At 41.5% G+C, this 20841-nt stretch overlaps 1 protein-coding gene across 1 annotated transcript in view; it reads right to left on the bottom strand.

Moving 5' to 3' along the window:
- LOC126335461 (sodium-independent sulfate anion transporter) overlaps positions 1 to 11595 on the bottom strand; it is a 113660-nt gene extending 102065 nt beyond the window's left edge. Inside the window, exon 1 of the mRNA XM_049998763.1 lies at positions 11489 to 11595. Within this exon, the coding sequence (XP_049854720.1) occupies position 11489 (1 nt within the window). The 5' untranslated portion in view covers positions 11490 to 11595. The remainder of the gene's footprint in view (positions 1 to 11488) is intronic.
- Positions 11596 to 20841: the final 9246 nt, after the last annotated feature.

The raw sequence follows: 20841 nt of genomic DNA, 5'->3' as shown, positions 1-20841 counted from the left end.
ACCTCATCTTTCTGTCTGTCTGTTGGAAGTAATCTCGGAAGATACAGGGTCGATTTCACTGCAGTTCTCACTGTCGCTTAGCTGCATTCTTCAGAGTAAACGTGTATAAATATTGTGTGAAATGCCCGTATTTAACATTTTACATGCTTACTTTTAGTTGCAGGATGGAACCAAACAGGACATACCAAAAGCACTAAAAATATTATTATGCAACCAAATGAAAGCAAGTTACCTCAAACAATATCTACATCAACGCCTCGTCAGAATATTTCTAGGAATAAAGTTGTAGTACTAGAACCTGAGCTCAATAGCTTGCTGTTAGTACTCAATGCTGGCATGGCGAAAGATAAAGCAACGAAAAGAATAACAGCATTAAGGGAAAGGCATTCAACAGGAAAGTAACATACCGAAGAAAAAGATCAGCGCATCCGAAGAACAGGGGAAAAAATGTTATTCTAAAAAACAAAAAAATTGTAGCTCTTAAAATTCGAAATACTGTTGGTCCGCCTAGAGTAGAAAATCCGGTTTACTTGAAGTCACAAAGGAGACGGCAGTTTTTGGTGGTGCAAAACATTGGATGACTTGGAAACAGGATTATGTAAACAAGCTATACTACCAGTCGATGAGGGGGGAAAACAACGCGTGGTAACTGTTCCTCTTACATAGTGCAAAACAGACTCTACACTTCAAGTAAAGCATAAATATGGCACATCCTGGTGAGTTACTGTAAGAAACCTTGAATTTTTAAGTTCAATTTTTGGGCTTTGGTCTAGGATTCTTCTTATCTATGGATGACAAAGCACATGTGCCATTAGGTATTACAACAGCAAGTGCTCAAGCGCCAATATTAATGCACCTTGACTCCCGTGTAAAATTACGGGCTCATGATTTCGTGTTCGCAGAAAAACATAAACTTATTCCCTCTGTTTATGCAGGTATTGTAATAAAGAAAGAAGGTGAACGTGTCGTGACACTCTGAGCCTACATTCGTAGTGAAAACTGTTTTCCTCTAACGCGAAGACTCATGCCGCAGACGTACATAGACTTTCTGAATTACCAGCTTTCGAAAAATTAATGAGAACACGAGAAAGTTTTGTGAGACCCGCTTTTATTTTCACTTGCGACGGTAGTCTCGTTAAAAATCCATGATAAGAGCGAGTTATATTGTCAGCTGTACAACAGTTTAAAGATTTTGACTTTGATGCAACTTACATTGCCACAAATGCTCCAGGAAGAAATGCTTTAACAGAGTGGAGCGACGAATGGCGCCTCTTAGTCGTGAACTTACTGCTTTGTGTTAAAACATGACAGTTTCGGTCGACATCATGATTCCAGTAATCGAACTATTGACTTAGAGCAAGAAAAACGGAACTCTGAAAGGGCAGGCATCGTGCTGGCTAATATTTGGAGCCAACTGGCAGCTGACGATTTTCCTGTGGTTGCCGAATACATTGTGCCAACAAATACCAGAATGGACATCGTACAGGCTATGACATTGAAAAATAATGCCACTTGGCACGGAAATATTTTTTAGAAACAATAAAATGCGAGGTTGTCGAGTGTTGGGGTGTGCGACGATCTAGCCTCTAGCGATTATTACGAGAGCGGTTTTTAATCATCATCTGTTTTGATTAAACAGACTTTATGCGGATATGTACCGGAAGGTAAATTCGCTCCGCTGTTACTATCGCTATCTTTGGATCTTCGAGCGTCATCACATTTGAAGCAAATTCCTTAGATGGATATTGCCCCCTTGTCGAGACATACTTATTTAAACGATCGTGTGGCATCTGTAACTTATATTTTTCATCATACAAAGCCGCTAACTAAAACGTGTAATTACGTAAGAGCCAACAAGAGCTTTCGCCCATCAAAGAAATGGTTCAAATGGCTCTGAGCACTATGGGACTCAACTGCTGTGGTCATTAGTCCCCTAGAACTTAGAACTACTTAAACCTAACTAACCTAAGGACATCACACACATCCATGCCCGAGGCAGGATTCGAACCTGCGACCGTAGCAGTCTCACGGTTCCGGACTGCGCGCCTAGAACCGCGAGACCACCGCGGCCGGCGCCCATCAAAGATTCATCCTCAAAGAATTGCAGCTAGACGTGCCAGAAAAGTTCTTTGATAAACGATGACGATGCTCTGAAATTGGATTAAGATGATGTGTACACGCCGAATGTTCCTAACATTACCCAAATGGAAAACGAAGTGACAGCTATGCCAATCACGAATAACATGAATGGATGGGCTCAAAGTCTTTGGACACAAATTGATTAAATTTTGTATTTTTTTATATGTTTTGTTTCGTAAATTTTCTAAAACGTTTGTTTTATTCTTGATTTTATGAGAAAAAATATTTTATACAGCTGTACATAAATACGTTTTGAAGCGATGTTTCAATTTAATAATTTCCAAACTTAGAACTGTAAAATATGTTACGTAACATCAGAAAAGGGGGTCACACAAATGTGACTACAAGCGACAAGGGGGGACTCCCAAAATTATGAAATTCGTGTGACAATTTATGGATGGCCCTTTGTTGGTTTTTCCTAACAAGAGGAAGATGATAAACTTAAGAATATGAAATTAAAAATCCCACAGTGTGATACAAAAAAGTAAAACTGTATTTAGTAAAAAAAATGGGACTTGAGTGTATCCGTTTATACTCATCCAGGGACTCGGAAAAATTATAGAAAATTAGGGACGATCTCTAGGAAATCGAGGCAGATGGCAGCCCTACATATGACCGATGCGTTTTCGTTTGTTTTCACAGAGAGTTAACTCGCGGCGTGCTGCATGTGTCACTACTCACTTGTATGCGACAGACCTATCAGATGTGTGTGTACAGTCGCGCCGTACGCCTCATGCAGCCTCAAAATTTGGACTTCATGCACGGCACATCTTCAAATGTGACAGTCCTTCCCGTGAGCTTTGACACCCCAGTTTAATAGGATACTATTTCAGATTATTAATACCAACGGTTATAATCACTCCAATAGTTACTCATTCCTCTGCAAGTAGTTCGTTATAGCAATCATCTGGTGACTATTGACATTATATTCTCTTGTCTTACTTACAAATTAGTCTTTTATAGCTCGCTGAAAAATAGTGCTTCCAAACAACACCAAAGAGAATGGAACTGTTGTTTATAAATTTGGAAGCGAATTAGCGTTAACAGATTCTTGGCTCGACGTCCACATTTCTTCAGATATAATTTTCTATTACTATTAATTGCATTTTTATGACATCGTATTATATCCTTATAATTTAATAAGGATCCTTATAATTTAATAAGGACTCAGTCAAAGCTGTGCAAAAAGGTAATCAAACTCTTTAGTGCTACACTATGTAACAACGTTTACACACAACGACGTACTCACCGGGCATAGGAGAGCGCTTGTATAACTATCACTCAAGGGGGCCCGGGTTCGATTCCCGGCAGGGGACTGGGTGTTGTGTATCCTTCATCATATTTTCATCATCATTGACACGCAAGTCGCTGAAGTGGCGTAAACTAAAAAGACTTGCAATACGGCGGCCGAACACCATAGGGGATATCCTGGCCAATAAATGCCATACGATCATTTCATTTCATTTTCGTACAACAACACCTACCGCCCCTCCCCCCACCACGCCGGCCAGAAAAAACTGTTCTTTGCAAACTGAACTCACAACCTGCTCCACCAAACACGCACAGGTATCAGTTCAGTTTTATTTTGAACAAGCCTGAACATGTAATAGATACTGACTAGTGGCAGTAGTAACAAGACCTTTTTGTTCTGAAATCTCAGGACCATTTCGAAGTTCAACAGAAAGTACTGTATGGCTGCTGGTTCTGAAAGTTTCGAGTGGCTTTGTTATCTTCTATTCGGGATGTTTTTTCCCCACCGATTTCAAAGCTGCTAAAATGTGTACATTTATAGAAAATATTCATGACTAGCTGACAAAGGTCTTTATTTTGCCTATTTTCCTTCATGACTAGCTCACAAACGCTGCATTGCCTAGGTCTTTAACTTGCCAGTTTTCTGTCAGAGACGTTTACCAAAAATTATCTGTGTTTGTACTTTAATGTCGAAAACATCTCATACCTACCCATTCGTGAAAGCATCTTTGGAAGTAAGAAACAATCGTGCAAAGAAAGGTGCATAACGTACGAGGGTGGGTCAAATGAAAACATTAAATTTGTAATAACAAATCGAAATTTCGCGCCGTTATCCTGTAAGTTGGTAAGCGTGCTACAAACAGCGTGCAGAATGGCCTGTAGGTGGCATCATGATGCAGATGCACACATACCGTCGCAGTATTAGTATAAAGATGGCCGCCCCACTTGCGACTTGCGCCAGCGTTCTGTTATTCGGTTTTTGCTTAATGAAGGTGTGAAACCTATTGAAATTCATCGACGAATGAAGGTTCAGTACGGTGATGCATGTTTGTCATAGCAGCAAAAAAACTACGGATGGAGTAGGAAGTTCGCAAATGGTGTGACTTCCGTGGAAGATGATCCTCGTTAGAGGCGGCCAAACGAGTTGTGACTCCACAGAACATTGCAACAGTTGAAGCCATAGTGAAGGAAAACCGCCGAGTGACACTGAATGACATTGCAGCATGTTTACAGATTAGTCATGGGTCAGCACACCACATTGTGCATGATGTGCTCCAGTTTCACAAAATGTCTGCAAGATGGGTGCCACGGCAGCTGGCTCCTGAAATGAGAGAACGACGTGTTGATGCTTGTGAAGAACTTCTTCGGCGCTTTGAATGAGAAGGTGATGGCTTGCTTGAAAGAATCGTTACTGGGGACGAAACCTGGGTTCACTTCCACCAACCGCAAATGAAGAGTTCGAGCAAGGAATGGCGCCATTCCTGCCAAAGAAGTTTCGAACAGAATCATCAGCAGGGAAGGTTATGCTGACTCTCTTTTGGGACGAAAAAGGGTTCATTTTGGAGCATGACATGCCTAGTGGGTCCAAATCAAAGTGACGTGGATTGCTGTCAGCAGGTGTCCTTTTGCAATATGACAATGCAAGGCCCCACACTGCCCGTACAACAGTTGCAACAATCACAGACCTGCATTTGGATTGTCTTCATCATCCACCATACTTACCAGATCTTGCCCCAAGTGATTTCCATATGTTTGGACCACTCAGAGACGCAGTGGGAGCAAAGAAGTTCCATTCTGATGAAGAGGTACCCCACACGGTGCATGAATGGTTGCGTGGACTACCAGAAGAATTTTGTTCCAAAGGAACTTATGCACTTTTGTAAGCGCTGGAGGACTCGCATTGAGTGTGGGGGAGATTATGTTGAAAAGTGATACAGCTTTGTACCACTTCTGCACAATAAATAATATTTTAAAAAAAATATTTAAGGTTTTCATTTGACTCGCCCTCTTATAAATGTATAAGTACAGAATCCAAATTCAGAAACACAATCTGCAAAATACAGATTCTCTGTAATGTTTCTCCAACTCCGAACTTGTTTGTAAACAATATTTCTAGTTAGATGTTCAGGAGCTATGACGAACAAATTCTTGGATGAACCTACCCTTCAGCAAGCGATATAAATCTGTTCATGAGAAATACATGGAGATGTCAAATCCACCCCACACTATTTAATAGATTTCCCCTTTTACTTCCTAATTGTAATGGCTGCAAGTTTCACTGGAAACTGCACTCTCTTGAAGTGAAAAGGGTGCAGCTCCTTCGCATGTCTACAGCAGGATCTTGTAAACCATTCTATGTCAACCTATCCACAGCTTTATAGACGGCTATGTTTTCGCCTACAGCCGTTTGTGCTATGCAGTTGGAAGCTGTGAAAAGCGCTGCCAGCTGTCAGGGATTTCCTTAAGTTGCCTCTACTGTAGAAGTGTCTTAGTAGTAAATAATAGATGTACAAAAACTTCGTGCATGATGCGGCATTCTTTCACGCTTCTCAGTTTTTATGGAGACACATCTCTTGAATTGTGTGCCGTCCAATGATCCAATGATATATTTTTGTAGGCACTTTCAGCGTCAGCGGCATATGCGAATACTGTCTCCGAAATACACTGCGAATAGTATTTGTGGTAAAGAAATAATAAATTTAAACGTTATGGATGATGCGGCAGTTTTTCACGCATCTCAGTGTTTATAACGTTATAACTCCTGATCTATGTGTCACACAATGATGCAATTTTGTAGGTACATTCAGCAGCATTTGTGGATAGTATCTGCAAAATGTGTTGCGAATTGAGCTAGTAGCAAAGAAGTAATAAATTTAATCCTTTCAGACCCTCTGGGTACAGTTATGTGCATTAATGTTGTTGTGTCTTAGAATTATTTTTCCTCAATGGAAACCTCGTGTACACGTTTGCAAATGTTCTAATATTTTCACCATGCACAAGTGCTGCCTTCTGTTGAGCATAATTATCAAAATATCAACAAGTGAATGTAGCAATACGCAGCTGCTTGTGGCCGCCAGAATCAACGGAAGTGTTTGATTAGTTATTAGTTATAATTGAATATTATTACTTTTATTTTGCATGGTAATTAGTGAACGTTCAGTTTAATTTTTACAACCGTGAGTATTTTACAATTAATTACTATGGTCTATCTCATAAGAGCATTAAAACATAAGGAAAATGTTTCTTCCTCCAGATCTAAATGGGTTAAACGTAACGCACACTGCGGCAGGTCTTCACACGTCTCAGCGTTTATGACGCCATATCTCCTTAAATATGTGTGGTGCCATATATATATATATATATATATATATATATATATATATATATATATGCATTTAGCGGTTTATGTGGATACTGTCTGAGAAATTTCTTACGAATAGAGTTAGCACTACTAATAAATTTAAACCCCATGCACAATGAGACAGTTTTTCACGCATATCATTATTTATGACGTCATATCTCCTGACCTGTGATAGGTAGGTGGTTCGTATCCCACAGCAGTTGTTACCTGACAGTGAGGGATAAGTGTACCAAGGTTAGCCGTAATCGGTGAGGTGTTAAGGAGGAAGTATGGAACATAAGCACGTACCTACATTCATTTTTATAATGTGTATGGATTTAAATAAAGAGAGGCAGAACAATACACATGCAGATAATCGCATAAAATACCTAACAAATATCTGCAGTTGATAAATGCTGCCAACAAATCATACTAATCTTGAAAAAATATATTAACGGGTGCATGGTTTCATTATTTAAATAATAAAATGACACAGCTGCAGGCTTTCGAAATAACATCGATTGTGACGGATGCAAGTAGGAAAATATTCGCCTGTAATTGAATATTACCTCTCTAAAATCAAAATAATTTGTACAAGTCACAGTTAAGTACATTGGAAGTAGTAGGTATCTGTTCTTAAGTGGTGGCATTAGTATGACTGGTGATTAAAAAACACAGTTTTTTTTCAATTTTTTGAGTTTTATTTTGTAAGAAACTGTCTTCGTTTCTTCCATCCGAATCTCTTCCATGAAACTACAAGACTTGCCCCTTTCTCCTCTCTTCTACTGGGCACGTTCTTATTTACATCCTGGATGTTACCTTTGGCTACATTCGCATATCAGTATTTTTGTTCCATAAGTGATGGTAATTAAGCAAGCTACTGTACTTGCAATAACATCAGCTCCCCTCGTGTCTGGCTGTTCAAGGAAGGTTAGTTCCTGACGTCCCCAACCGTCCCGAGCCTGGCACGGTGATCGGTGTGCGCAGTATCGCTGCCAAGGGTAATTTCCAAGCTCTAAATCATATGTCATACCCACAGAAATCCCTCCCACGCACATCTGAAGTAGCTCTAAAGTCCCTTCATTTATACGGACAGAGCAGTGGCGAACACCTAACATGGACAAAAATAGAACTATAGCTTACGCCAGCCTAAAGATATCACCACGTTGACACGTCTTACAGAAAGAATTTTTATTCGAATGTCACGATAAGGAAACTGCGGCGCCCACAGCCGCTACGAAACACGTTAAATGAATTCGCAATTGCGAATAAAGCCTTTCAAATGGCTCTGAGCACTATTGGACTTAACTTCTGAGGTCATCAGTCCCCTAGAACTTAGAACTACTTAAACCTAACTAACCTAAGGACATCACACACATCCATGCCCGACTCAGGATTCGAACCTGCGACCGTAGGGGTCGCGCGGTTTCAGACTGTAGCGCCTAGAACCGCTCGGGCACCCTGGCAGGCTAAAGCCTATCAACTTGAAGAAAATATTACAATGCCTTTTTAGAGACAATCATATTAGAGGCGACATAAAATTTCCTTCCGTCGTCAGTCCTCCCTGGCATCTGAAACACTTCCTCATATTCCAAGCGCACAAGATGCATAATACTACAGTCCTGAGCGAACTGAAGAAATAAATTAACTGGTCTCGGTATTTTTGCACGAGAGAGTAAAATTCCATCGCCATTCAGTATAAAACATACGAAACTGCAATACGTTACTTCTCTTTTCATGTTGTTCCATGAACATGGCTTTGTTCTGACGTTACACGGTAACAAATGCTATTTCGAGCGTCAACCGTATGGTCGGTTTCCTGTACAGTGTGATCGAGAAAGCGCGCACCTCAAAAGTAATCAAATATAGATATATATTATTTTCGTATGTGTTTTATTTTATAACTTCACACGCATTGCTTATATAATACTAGTATGCTCAAAAAGGTTGTCCTGTGCTGTAATGCGTGCATGAACTGGTTTTACGTTGAGGATACAAATGTTAATTTCCGTTATTATGAAACTTTACCGCACATTACAACTGTGTGCCGGACCGAGACTCGAACTTGGGACCTTTGCCTTTCGCAGGCAAGTGCTCTACCATCTGAGCTACACAAGCACGACTCACGCCCCCTCTTCACAACTTTACTTCCGCCAGTACCTCGTCTCCTACCTTCCAAACTTCACAGAAGCTCTCCTGCCAACTTTGCAGAACTAGAGCTCCTGGAAGAAAGGATATTGCTGAGACATGGCTTAGCCACAGCTAGTTCGAACTTGGGACCTTTGCCTTTCGCGGGCAAGTGCTCTACCATCTGAGCTACCCAAGCACGGCTCACGCCCCTTCCTCACAGCTTTACTTCCGCCAGTACCTCGTCTCCTACCCTCCAAACTTCACAGAAGCTCTCCTGCGGACTTTGCAGAACTAGCACTCTTGGAAGAATGTTATGTTAACCCTTTAGTTCCGCGAGAATGGGCTACCTGTTTCATACACCCTTCCTTCCAGACTGCCCCACAGGAAGACGTTAGAAAACGTTAAATCGAGAGAACATGGAACCATAATACTACAGAAATGATTTGATCATCATAAAAGTCGATTAAGAAATGAACTGCTTCATCAGATGTGTGACATGTGGCACCATCTTGGTGCAACCAACAATAACCACGTTCATCTTCGTTAAGAAAGGAAATAAACGTTTAATGATGTGTTAGTAGAACACAGTTCTGCGTAATCTCAGAAAGAGACTACTGTGCAAAAGAGACAGAAAAAACACATGTGCAAACATCATACAAAAAAGTGTAAATATTTGCACTTGATAATGAATATAAATTCTAGATGCGCGTCAGGGTACGCTTGAAAAAATACGTAACTGGTACAGTGTTTCATTATTTAAATCACAACAAGACTGTTCACTACAGTTTCAAATAAAATGTGGCTCTCTATTCGAAGACCCTATAAGGCCCACAATACTCCAATTTTCTGACAGTGAAGGGTGTTTTCTTGAAACATATGTTGATTTTCGGTCGAAAAAATTTTTGTGTTTTAACGACTCAAGTAAGCATTAAGACCTTGCCTCATCAGTGAGAGAAACACGGTCCAGTTCTGCGATTCCACTGATGTTAACAAGTCAAATCAAATGGTTCTAAGCACTATGGGACTTAACATCTGAGGTCATCAGTCCCCTAGACTTAGAACTACTCAAACCTCACACATCCATGCCCGAAGCAGGATTCTATAGGGCATGGATGTGTGTTTTGTCATTAGGTTGGTTAGGTTTAATTAGTTCTAAGTTCTAGGCGACTGATGACCTCAGAAGTTAAGTCGCATAGTGCTCAGAGCCATTTGAACCATTTTTTGAACCAGGATTCGAACGTGCGACCGTAGCAGCAGCGCGGTTCCGGACTGAAGCGTCTAGAACCGTTCGGCCACCAGGGTCGGCTGTCAACAAGTGACGGAACCATATAAAGTACGCTAGACACTTTTCTTCACCCAGCGCATTCAATTTCTGCACGTTACGAAAATGATACGTATGCAATTTTGACTTCTGCATCGATTTCTGACCACTACCATATAGGATCTAAGATTGTACAGATAGTCTCCGCGGACTTTCTTAAGGTTAACACAGCGTTATATCCCTCCCCTGAGCCAATCCCATCAGCTGAGTCCCTCATAATGGCTAGTCCCCGGTTTACTCTTACCGGTGACTGATCTGCATTCCCGGAAACGCGATTCGTCTTCTTATTGTTAAATTGTTCAACACTGCACAGTTGGGTATATTCCACGAAATACTACACCAACACGTGCATAGGTACGACTGCAACGTATTGTTGAGAGCTCATTGCTCTGGGGAAAACGACATGTTTATCAAACAGTGAACTGCGCAAAGCTACAGAAGCCATGTGACCTGTAACTTATCCGTTACAATGGCGTCTTCGTTTCTCGTCGGTAATACTTGCGCTGCTATCGTTTGATGGCTGATCGAACGAATGTAGTGCAACTCCGATTTAAAGACATGTTAATTTTCATGAGGGCGGCTCTTCGAGCGTACTGTAGTTGTCGACTGCGGTCATCTTCATTCCAGCAGAGCAGCTGCTCCATACTTCATCGACGACCTGTCTGTCATACGCACTCCTTTCTAATCTATCTCTTGTAATCCTTTCTTTGCACTCGCCCATCAGCAAGAAGTTAAATCAACAACTCATGTCGAAAATATAACCACAAGCCTTCTATATTTCCGATTTATTTTATTCTTTAGTAAGACTTTTTTCTCGTTGAGTCGTTGCAGAAAATTCTTCAATCAAACACTCCATCTAACCCTCAATGTTCACCTGCAACACATTCTAAAGAATTTTAATCATTTTATTTCTGTTCATTCCTACTGTCCAAGTTTCGTAAGCATGCACATCTCTGCTACAGTCACAGTTTTACATAAATGTTTTGCTGCTTTCAAGCTAGGCTCTTTTTTTTTTAGGACATAAGCAGCTTGTTCTTTTTGTAAAAAAAAAACTTTTTAGTTAACGCAGTTAAATTTACTAACGATGGAACTGAACGAATGGGTAAGAAAACTGCATTATTTCATGCTACCAACCACACACAGCAAACACCTATGTTAGTGAACATTAGTAACAATGCAGGTATTTCAGGCAAAACCGATTTTACTGTTCAGTTTTGTTGAGAACGTGCAGCAAATAACAAAAAATGACATTATTAAGGGTCTTTCCAGCGACACTAACGTGCGGATGGCGGAAAGTGATAACTTACTTGCTGAAGCCGTTCAACGGTGGCAGACAACTGAGGACCCACTGGTCTCGCAGGTGTGGGGCAATGTGACCGTCTCGCAGCCTCGACGAACGGTACTCGTACGGACCCTTATCTCTCCCACCACTTCCGTTATAAATCTGCAGCAAATATTGTAAATATTCCGATAGTGGCCCGGACAGTTCGTGAATGAAGGAGCATTAGATCTGAACTCCGTTTCATTCATAAACGTGTTTTTCTCTGTCTATTGCATAACCACTGAGACTAACACACAGCAACAAGATTTTCAGCCTTGGCTACTGTTATCTCTTCAATTGTTTAACGATGGATTTGCCACCCACTCCGCTCATTCTACTGACGTAGGTTAGCATTAAGCATCAAACCACACAGCTGAATGGATTTTAAAAAGCGTAAATTTTCAAATACACAGAATAACTTACGCATGTCATGTGGTACGAGAGAGACGGCAAGTTGCAGGGGAATAGAAACAGAAAACGAAATTAATTCCTTCTGACGAGTGATTTCTGGATAAACTCGACAACACAGGCACATAGCCGACCGGAGTGGCCGAGCGGTTCTAGGCGCTACCGTCTGGAACCGCACGACCGCTGCGGTCGCAGGTTCGAATCCTGCCTCGGGCATGGATGTGTGCTAGGTTAGTTATGTTAAAGTAGTTCTAAGTCCTAGGGGATTGATGACCTCGGAAGTTAAGTCCCATAGTGCTCAGAGCCATTTTGAACAGGCGCATCCTGTTAGTCCGTAAAAAAAATCGAACCATGTCTTTCTAGACATTTACGGTTCACGTTTCTTACGTTCCAGAACCAACAATGTGAAGACTAAGCGAATACACAAAATGTTGAACTCAAGAAATTTGTACGTCACTATTACAAAAAAAAACTCGTGCGTCGTGACAGGAACGTGTCATTGGCTTATACAGTAGAATCACACAAAATTGCGAACGACATGGACGAATCTACCTTCGTGCCTCGTTTATCGCTATCGCATCATGTTCGAAAATACTAAATACGATTGTTGGCAGAGTAAACAATATTTGCTCCTTTTTGTGAACAAAATTACCAAATATGTCAGTTTCCTTTTTTCTTAAGATTCAAGATACGCAACCTTTCTAAAAGTGTAAATAAACGACATAAATTTAACAACTTGCGTCCATTTATGATTATCTTTATCTAGATCTCTAGAAAAACGATTACATTAATGCATCACAACACACACACGTATTCGATTTAGACATCAGGCAACATATTGACAAGGCGAAACACAAGGCCATACTGTCCTCCACTACAAATTGCTACTAGTGGCACATAAATCTGTTACTTTGGACTTTTAGTGGCTAGTCTGGGCTTGTGTTTCACGCCGTTAACGTATTGCCTAATGTATGAATCAGGTACTTTCCTGCATCCTGTAATTCTGATGTAGTTAATGTATGACTTTGATTTAGATAAAAATGATCGTAACTGGATGGATGTCCTGCATTTAACGTCGTTTCTTTATACCTGCGGATAGTGTGTAATTTGACCAAAACAGTTTTAGTAAAGAGATATACAGCCACTGTGTCACATCATAATTTTTCGAAAATATTTGAAAACTGTAAAATATCGCGTCCTCAATATAATTTTTCCTCGGCTCCGCTGTGCTTACGTAGTGTCAGATCAAAATAATATTTCCATAGTCGGATCTTAAAATGAACTACTGTAGAATAAGAACAATTTTTTTCTTCTGTCCTACACATTACGTTTGTTAATGATATTTCACTGAAAAAATACGGCAACCAGCCACTTCAGTTACTACAGTAGTACAATCTCGACAGCAGTTTGGATGCTGCAGCAGGCCTGTGCAAAAGCAACAACTCCAATCATTTACTTCAATTTCGCGAGTTTAAAGTCACACACTATCAGCTGATAGTGTTTAATGTAAAATTATTCCCGACTGTAATCAGTAACATCGCTCAGTTTGAAATTCCAACAATACAGTAGGAACACACTTCAAAAATTTTATAAAAAGAAAAAAAAAGAATATTGCAAAGAAATTCGCAGCATATGTGACGGACATTGGCCCAAATATGTACACTGCGCAACACAATTAAAGAACCCAGTTTTTGAAACACCATAATTGTCACTTATTGCGACGTAGAGTTCGAAATTTGACCCAAAGGCGTCCACAACCTTCCTTTATTTCGGTGCATCAGCGCGATGCACTGTATCACGACGCGCGGCCCGGCGACGTTTGGAACAACAAGGTGTGGACACATACGAAAAAAAAAAGTCCACAGCTGTGAAATTCGTATGATGTTAAAGGTGGCTAATGATGTCACATTGGCAGCAAATTCCACATCAATTCTGCCCAAGGCCACCGTGGACGTGTCGCGCGATGGGAACGTGGTTCCACCCTATCTTACCTATATTTCACCCTTTCTTTTGAGGCCTCTGCGGAGATGGTTAGAACTGCAACACCCAGCACTGAAACCACGCGGCTTTCTTATGGGTGTCTGAGGAAAACATTTCAGATACATTGCCGCCCACAATCGATAGAGAAACAATTAAAATCGCTCAAAAGAGGAGAGGCCGCTGGATCTGATGGGATACCAGTTCGATTTTACACAGAGTACGCGAAGGAACCTGCCCCCCTTCTAGCAGCGGTGTACCGTATGTCTCTAGAAGAGCGTAGCGTTCCAAAGGATTGGTAAAGGGCACAGGTCATCCCCGTTTTCAAGAAGGAACGTCGAACAGATGTGCGGAAGTATAGACCTATATCTCTAACGTCGATCAGTTGTAGAATTTTGGAACACGTATTATGTTCGAGTGTAATGATTTTTCTGGAGACTAGAAATCTGCTCTGTAGGAATCAGGATGGGCTTCGAAGAAGACGGTCGTGTGAAACCCAGCTCGCGCTATTCGTCCACGAGACTCAGTGGGTCATAGACACGGGTTCACAGGTAGCTGCCGTGTTTCTTGACTTCCGCAAGGCGTTCGATACAGTTCCCCACAGTCGTTTAATGAACAAAGTAAGAGCATATGGACTATCAGACCAATTGTGAGATTGGACTGAAGAGTACCTAGATAACAGAACGCAGCATGTCATTCTCAATGGAGAGAAGTCTTCCGAAGTAAGAGTGATTTCTGGTGTGCCGCAGGGGAGTGTCGTTGGACCGTTGCTATTCACAATATACATAAATGACCTTGTGAATGACATCGGAAGTTCACTGAAGCTTTTTGCGGATGATGCTGTGGTATATCGAGAGGTTGTAACAATGGAAAATTGTAGTGAAATGCAGGAGGATCTGCAGCGAATTGAGGCAAGGTGCACGGAATGGCAATTGAATCTCAATGTAGGAAAGTGTAATGTGCTGCGAATACATAGAAAGATAGATCCCTTATCATTTAGCTACAAAATACCAGGTCAGCAACTGGAAGCAGTTAATTCCATAAATTATCTGGGGGTAGGCATTAGGAGTGATTTAAAATGAACTGATCATATAAAGTTGATCGTCGGTAAAGCAGATGCCAGACTGAGATTCGTTGGGAGAATCCTAAGGAAATGCAGTCCGAAAACAAAGGAAGTAGGTTACAGTACGCTTGTTCGCCCACTGCTTGAATACTGCTCAGCAGTGTGGGATCCGTACCACATAGGGCTGATAGGAGAGATATAGAAGATCCAACGGAGAGCAGCGCGCTTCGTTACAGGATCATTTAGTGGTGGCGAGGGCGTTGCGGGGATGATGGATGGGCTCCAGTGGGGGAGTCTGCGGGAGGGACGCTCAGTGGCTCGGTACGGGCTTTTGTTGGGGTTTCGGGAACATGCCTTCACCGAGGAGTGGGACGGTATGTTGCTCCCTCGTACGTGTGTCTCGCGAGGAGACCATGAGGGTGGGGTCAGGAGGGGTTGGAGCCCGCGCGGAGGCGTGCCGACAATCCTTCTTTCCACTAACAGTGGGAGACTCGAGTGGAAGGGAGAACCGATGGAGGTGCTCGGGGTGCTCTTCGCCGCGCACCGTCGGGTGGCTTGCGGAGTATGGATGTAGATGTAGATATGAAAAGGTCTTATGGGGTATCATAAAGGGCGCCAATGGAACCACCTCTTTCTTTGGGCGTTGATTCCCACACATTTCGCAGTCGAAATCACAGTTGGCAGTGCGATGAGCCACAGAACGATGTTCTTGACTAATTATGCCGCTGCTGAAATCTCTTTCCCCCACCTCCTCCCTTCCCTCCCGAAGGATTCAACCCTTCTCTAAGGGAATTGCGGGACTGCAACTCCATCGAATCAGTGCAGCGTGACAGCTACTTTTGCTGTGGCATTCAGGGTGGATCCGCTAAGCGCATTTGAAACCCAATCGACAGAATGTGAACGTGATCTTAAGCGTTTTTATGCATTTGCATTCTTCCTTTTTCGCGCCCTCCTGTAGATGACAAGGGGATGTGCGACATTGGCGCATGCGTGAATTAAACGGCAAGGGTCTCTGAAAGACTACAGAGTTCAGCAATACCTCAGATGCCACCCACCTATCTTTGTTGAGCATTTGTATATGTACAGAGACAACTCGTGACGGAGTTGTAGGCGCCTGCAAGCACGCTACGCTGACCCCTGCAAGCGGGCGTACGAAATCGGAGGGGTGCCTGATTTAAAAGTTTCAAGAACAGTTATTAAGACAGGAATCGGTACGCATGCAACAGTAATCACTACATAATATGTTCCAAAACTCCGCGCATGAAACCTGAATTTTTTCGGGACTCGTACCTCGGGTTGTATTGGTGACAGAAAGGTGTTTTGGGTAGCCCTTGGTTTAGGGACTATTTGTATGACCAATGGACGTCTTGCTCTAACACAGAGCGGAGAGTCAAAGTTAGAATATTACACACTTCCTCCATCCTAGGCAAATGGAGCATATCGGTTGGTTCTTTTTGCAGTATATGCGACGTACGGTCGCATTAAGGGGCGAGCTGGTTGAGGCACCATTTAGTTCACGATTGGCTCTGATAAAACCCTAAAAACATCGTTTTCGGGTACCAAAACCGAGTCGGTGATTCCAAGCAAATGGCCGAACTTTCTCTGGCGTATTCCTAAGATCCCGGCCTCGAACCACTTTCAAAATTCTCTTGACTTCTTTATCCGTTTTCGAGATACAGAAGTTCAAAGCTAACCTTCTTCTACACAAAAAATGCGCACGTAATATCCATTGTGAGGTGAGAACGTAGTTTATAAAGCGACGTAGCGTGGACAAATGTGCTGTAAATCTCCATTATCATCGGAAGGGCTCTGGGAACCCACCATTGTAGCACTGAAGCACATCCAAAATTTTTGTGCACATAAAATCCGGTCTGCGGCGTAAAATTAGTTTTGCGTTATTTCAATTTCACATAAGTAAACTATCACATCTTTATTGACCCATACAATTCTTTTCATATGAGTGACATGTCCTGCTGTAGCAGGGAAAAGAAGGGAACGGGCGGAAAAATGCTCCTGCCGCAGCACCAAATAGGCGAATATGCACCTGTTTATAAGAACTCGGACTTCTACCTTTCTGAGCACCTCCAAAATTTTTCGCAAAAATTTTGGCGTGCAAACATATTCGCGCTTTTTTATGCTGAGAGAGAAGGAGACAGTGGCAGTGGAAATAGAGACGGAAAGGTAATAAATACTAGAAGAATGTAGGGACGGATTGTGGTATAGAAAGAGCGAGGGAGACAATGGCAGTCTGACAGAAAGAGAAGGGCTCATTGTCCGTGGAGCGTAGTTGATAGTGACAGAAAAGTGCTAGGAAAAGAGGGAAAGAGACAGTACCAGTGGTAGAGGAACAGAGACAGAGAAAGTGGAAATGGGGGAGAACAGTGATAGTGAGAGACAGAGTCTATGACAATGACAACGATGAAGAGAGAGATAGTGACAATGAGAAGAGAGAGCAGCAGTAAGAGAGAGCAAGAGGGAGACAGGAAGCAGTACTACTAGGACAGAACGTAGGATACTGTGGCTGTGTGACAAGAGAAAGAGACCGTCAGAGATACACAAAAATATTATGACAGTGAGTTGGACTGAATGAATGAGTGACAAAGGGCAGGTGGGAGTGGGTAGATATGAACGAGTTACAGTGATAGACTAGTGGATGTGAGCGACGGGAAACAGTTAGGGGAATTTGTGGGAGTGAGATGTGACTTACATTTTAAAAAGACTGCGAATATGTTCGGATGCCAGACTTCTTGGGAAAATTTTTAAATGTGCTGAGGAAGGTAGAATGAGACAGCTGGTACTCCACTTTTCAGTTTGGGTCTTTTAAATAGGTCCAATGTGTTCCGATGGCAGCATTTTTCCTCTGGTCTAGGAATATACTACAGCCCTCTACATATCGTTCCCTTAGGGAGTCCGAAAACATGAATACACTTATTACACGCACTCAGGAGTATTTAAGCAGTTAATCTTTCTGTGCTCCATATGTGAATAGAATAGGGAGAAACCCCAACACGAAATGCGATGGGCAGTACCGTCTGTCATGCACTTCACAATTGTTTGTGGAACATGGATGTAGACGCAGCATCTAAGTAGATTCGATGCTGACAGATAATACTCAGGTAGAAATGCTCTTGATATCATATTAAGTAGTACCTCTTCCTAAACGTCAGAAAGTTTTGGGCTTGTGGCTACAGCGTAGGAAAACAATACAATGATCCAAGCTCCAGTGCTCTTACTTTCCATGCCGTCAGCCAAAACTCTTTTTTCCTCCTTTACATGTCTTTAAGTTGGCTAACTTCCAGTGAGATGTCAACAGATCACAATGACCTTTGCCAGTCAGGCAAATAATAGAAGCGCAGCTGTTGTCATTAATCTCACTCTGCGTTTAAAACGTATGTGCACCGCAAAAAGCCAAACTGATTAGTTGTGCATTTGCAAAAATCAAGATCAGGGCTTACAATTTCTAATAAATCGCCAGGACATCAAACTGCTTCATCCTGTAGTAAAAATACATATAGCTTGTCAACGAATAACATGTAATTTTGATGATAAGCGAACGGAAACTATTAACCGATAACTGATTTAATTGTATTTTATTGCCACCACTATTCAGTTTTTCATTGATTGTTATCAGTAGTTGTATGCACACAAAATCCTCTACATTTTTGTCGGCATAGCTATGGGAATTCTCTACATAAACAAAGATTTTTTTCGTTTTTATTGAAGCCATTGATTGGACCGTAAAATTATTTATTAATAATCCAGTTATAAGGAGAGTATGTTATTTATAATTTTGAAATATATAGAATTTGTATTTGGATTACTGATACTTTCATCTGGCCATAACTGTGGGTTCTTTGACTGCTCTGAGAGAAGGCTCATCACAGTAGAACACACAGAATATTATTTCAATTTTTTGCATGAGTGAATAAAAGATTTACTTAACTTTGACAAACTTCCTTTGCCACAAGAGTACTGGGTAATTTACACTGTCTTTGACTAGCAAAGCTTCACTTGATGCACTAATTAACAAACAGTTTTCTTGTGGTACAATGTCCGACATTAACAACAGTACAGGTTGTAATGGTACTTGAATTACGTAGCCATTACGGCAGCTCACCTGAACCTCTCGATACCAGCAATATTCTATTGTGTTTCTGTAAAGTAGTTAACATATTTCTGAGACAACATTCAGATTTGATTTCATTAATGTAGAGGTACTTTGATACATCGATATGTTGCAATGATATTATTCTTATGTGTATTCTTTCTTTTGTCACTATGATCTTTGACGTACTTGTAACTCTGATTTTTGGGCGCGTAAGCGGTTATTAGTTAGTTGTTAGTGTAAGTAGGCTGTTTAGGTTTTCTTATTGGTAACGCCACATAGCGCTCTGTATGAAAAATCACTGGCTGTGCTGTGCGCAGTCTGTGGCTAGTTTGCATTGTTGTCTGCCATTGTAGTGTTGGGCAGCGGCAGCTGGATGTTAACAGCGCGTAGCGTTGCGCAGTTGGAGGTGAGCCGCCAGCAGTGGTGGACGTGGGGAGAGAGATGGCGGAGTTTTGAAATTTGTAAGAATTGGTGTCACGAACTGATATATATATTATGACTATTAAGGTAAATACATTGTCTGTTCTGTATTAAAATCTTTCATTTGCTAACTATGCCTGTCAGTAGTTAGTGCCTTCCGTAGTTTGAATCTATTAGTTAGCTGGCAGTAGTGGCGCTCGTTGTATTGCAGTAGTTCGAGTAACGAAGATTTTTGTGAGGTAAGTGATTTGTGAAACATATAGGTTAATGTTAGTCAGGGCCATTCTCTTGTAGGGATTATTGAAAGTCAGATTGCGTAGCGCTAAAAACTATTGTGTGTCAGTTTAAGCACAGTCGTGTATAAATTTTTCTAAGGGGACGTTGCATTAGAGAGTCGGACCTTGAGAAGGTCAAGTCTTGGACGTCATCTTGAAAAGACGTATATTGTAGTCAGCTTATAAAATGTGAACTTTATAACAGTGAGGAAGATGTTTTCAAGTATGTTTTGTATTGTGAAGTGATGTTTTGTGTGTTACGTGATACTGCAGCAAAAGTAATAGAAAAGAAGTGTAACTTAAATTCGGAGTGCTGATTATTTTTTTTTTACATCACCATTGTGCTAACTTTGAAAGGTTTAATCTTCAAGAATGGTTTGTGAAGCGCATCTATAAAACTTTTGAATATAGCAGAATAAAACCTAGGCCTCTTTGCATCCGAGCCTGGAATCACCACCACCTAGATTTTCGACGATTGAGCCATGATTTTACAGCGAGACCAGCGTGGGAAACACGAAAAGATGAGTGCCTAGTTTATTCATTATTACATGAAATGACTTTCTTAACTGTGCTCTAATGACACCTGCTACATAATTACTTTGTTGTTGCCCGAAAATGCAGTATTTAGCAGCGTGAGCAACACCACAATCATTATTAATTTTTGACCTTTGTTGTGGTAGGATTGTTAGAAGGTTCATCAGAAACTTTAATAACTCGTTGGTCGTATACTATGATGTTGACTCCTTCAGGGGAGGTCACTACTGGGGCGGCGTGCTTCTGTGCTCGGCTCTATGTTGACCTCCGGTGTGGGGCACTGCTGTCCTAAGAGGGAAGGCGTGCTCTTCAGAAGCCCTCCCATACATCGTTGCTAATTGCAGCAAGACCTCGTTAGCATCTGTGTATCGATGTGTGTTGCCGACTTTGGTGTGGCACCGCGATCTCTAGACCATCTCACAATTAATCTAGTACTCAAAATAATTTGTGTCTTTATGTTCTGCGTGCACATGTTCACTATCACAGCAAATAGTCAGCGCTAACTGTTGTTCACTGATGGTATATAATTCAGTCTATTCGTCATGTCACGAGGT

The sequence above is a fragment of the Schistocerca gregaria genome, chromosome 2, assembly GCF_023897955.1.
Source record: "Schistocerca gregaria isolate iqSchGreg1 chromosome 2, iqSchGreg1.2, whole genome shotgun sequence".
NCBI lineage: Eukaryota > Metazoa > Arthropoda > Insecta > Orthoptera > Acrididae > Schistocerca > Schistocerca gregaria.
This window is presented reverse-complemented; position numbering and strand designations above follow the sequence as displayed.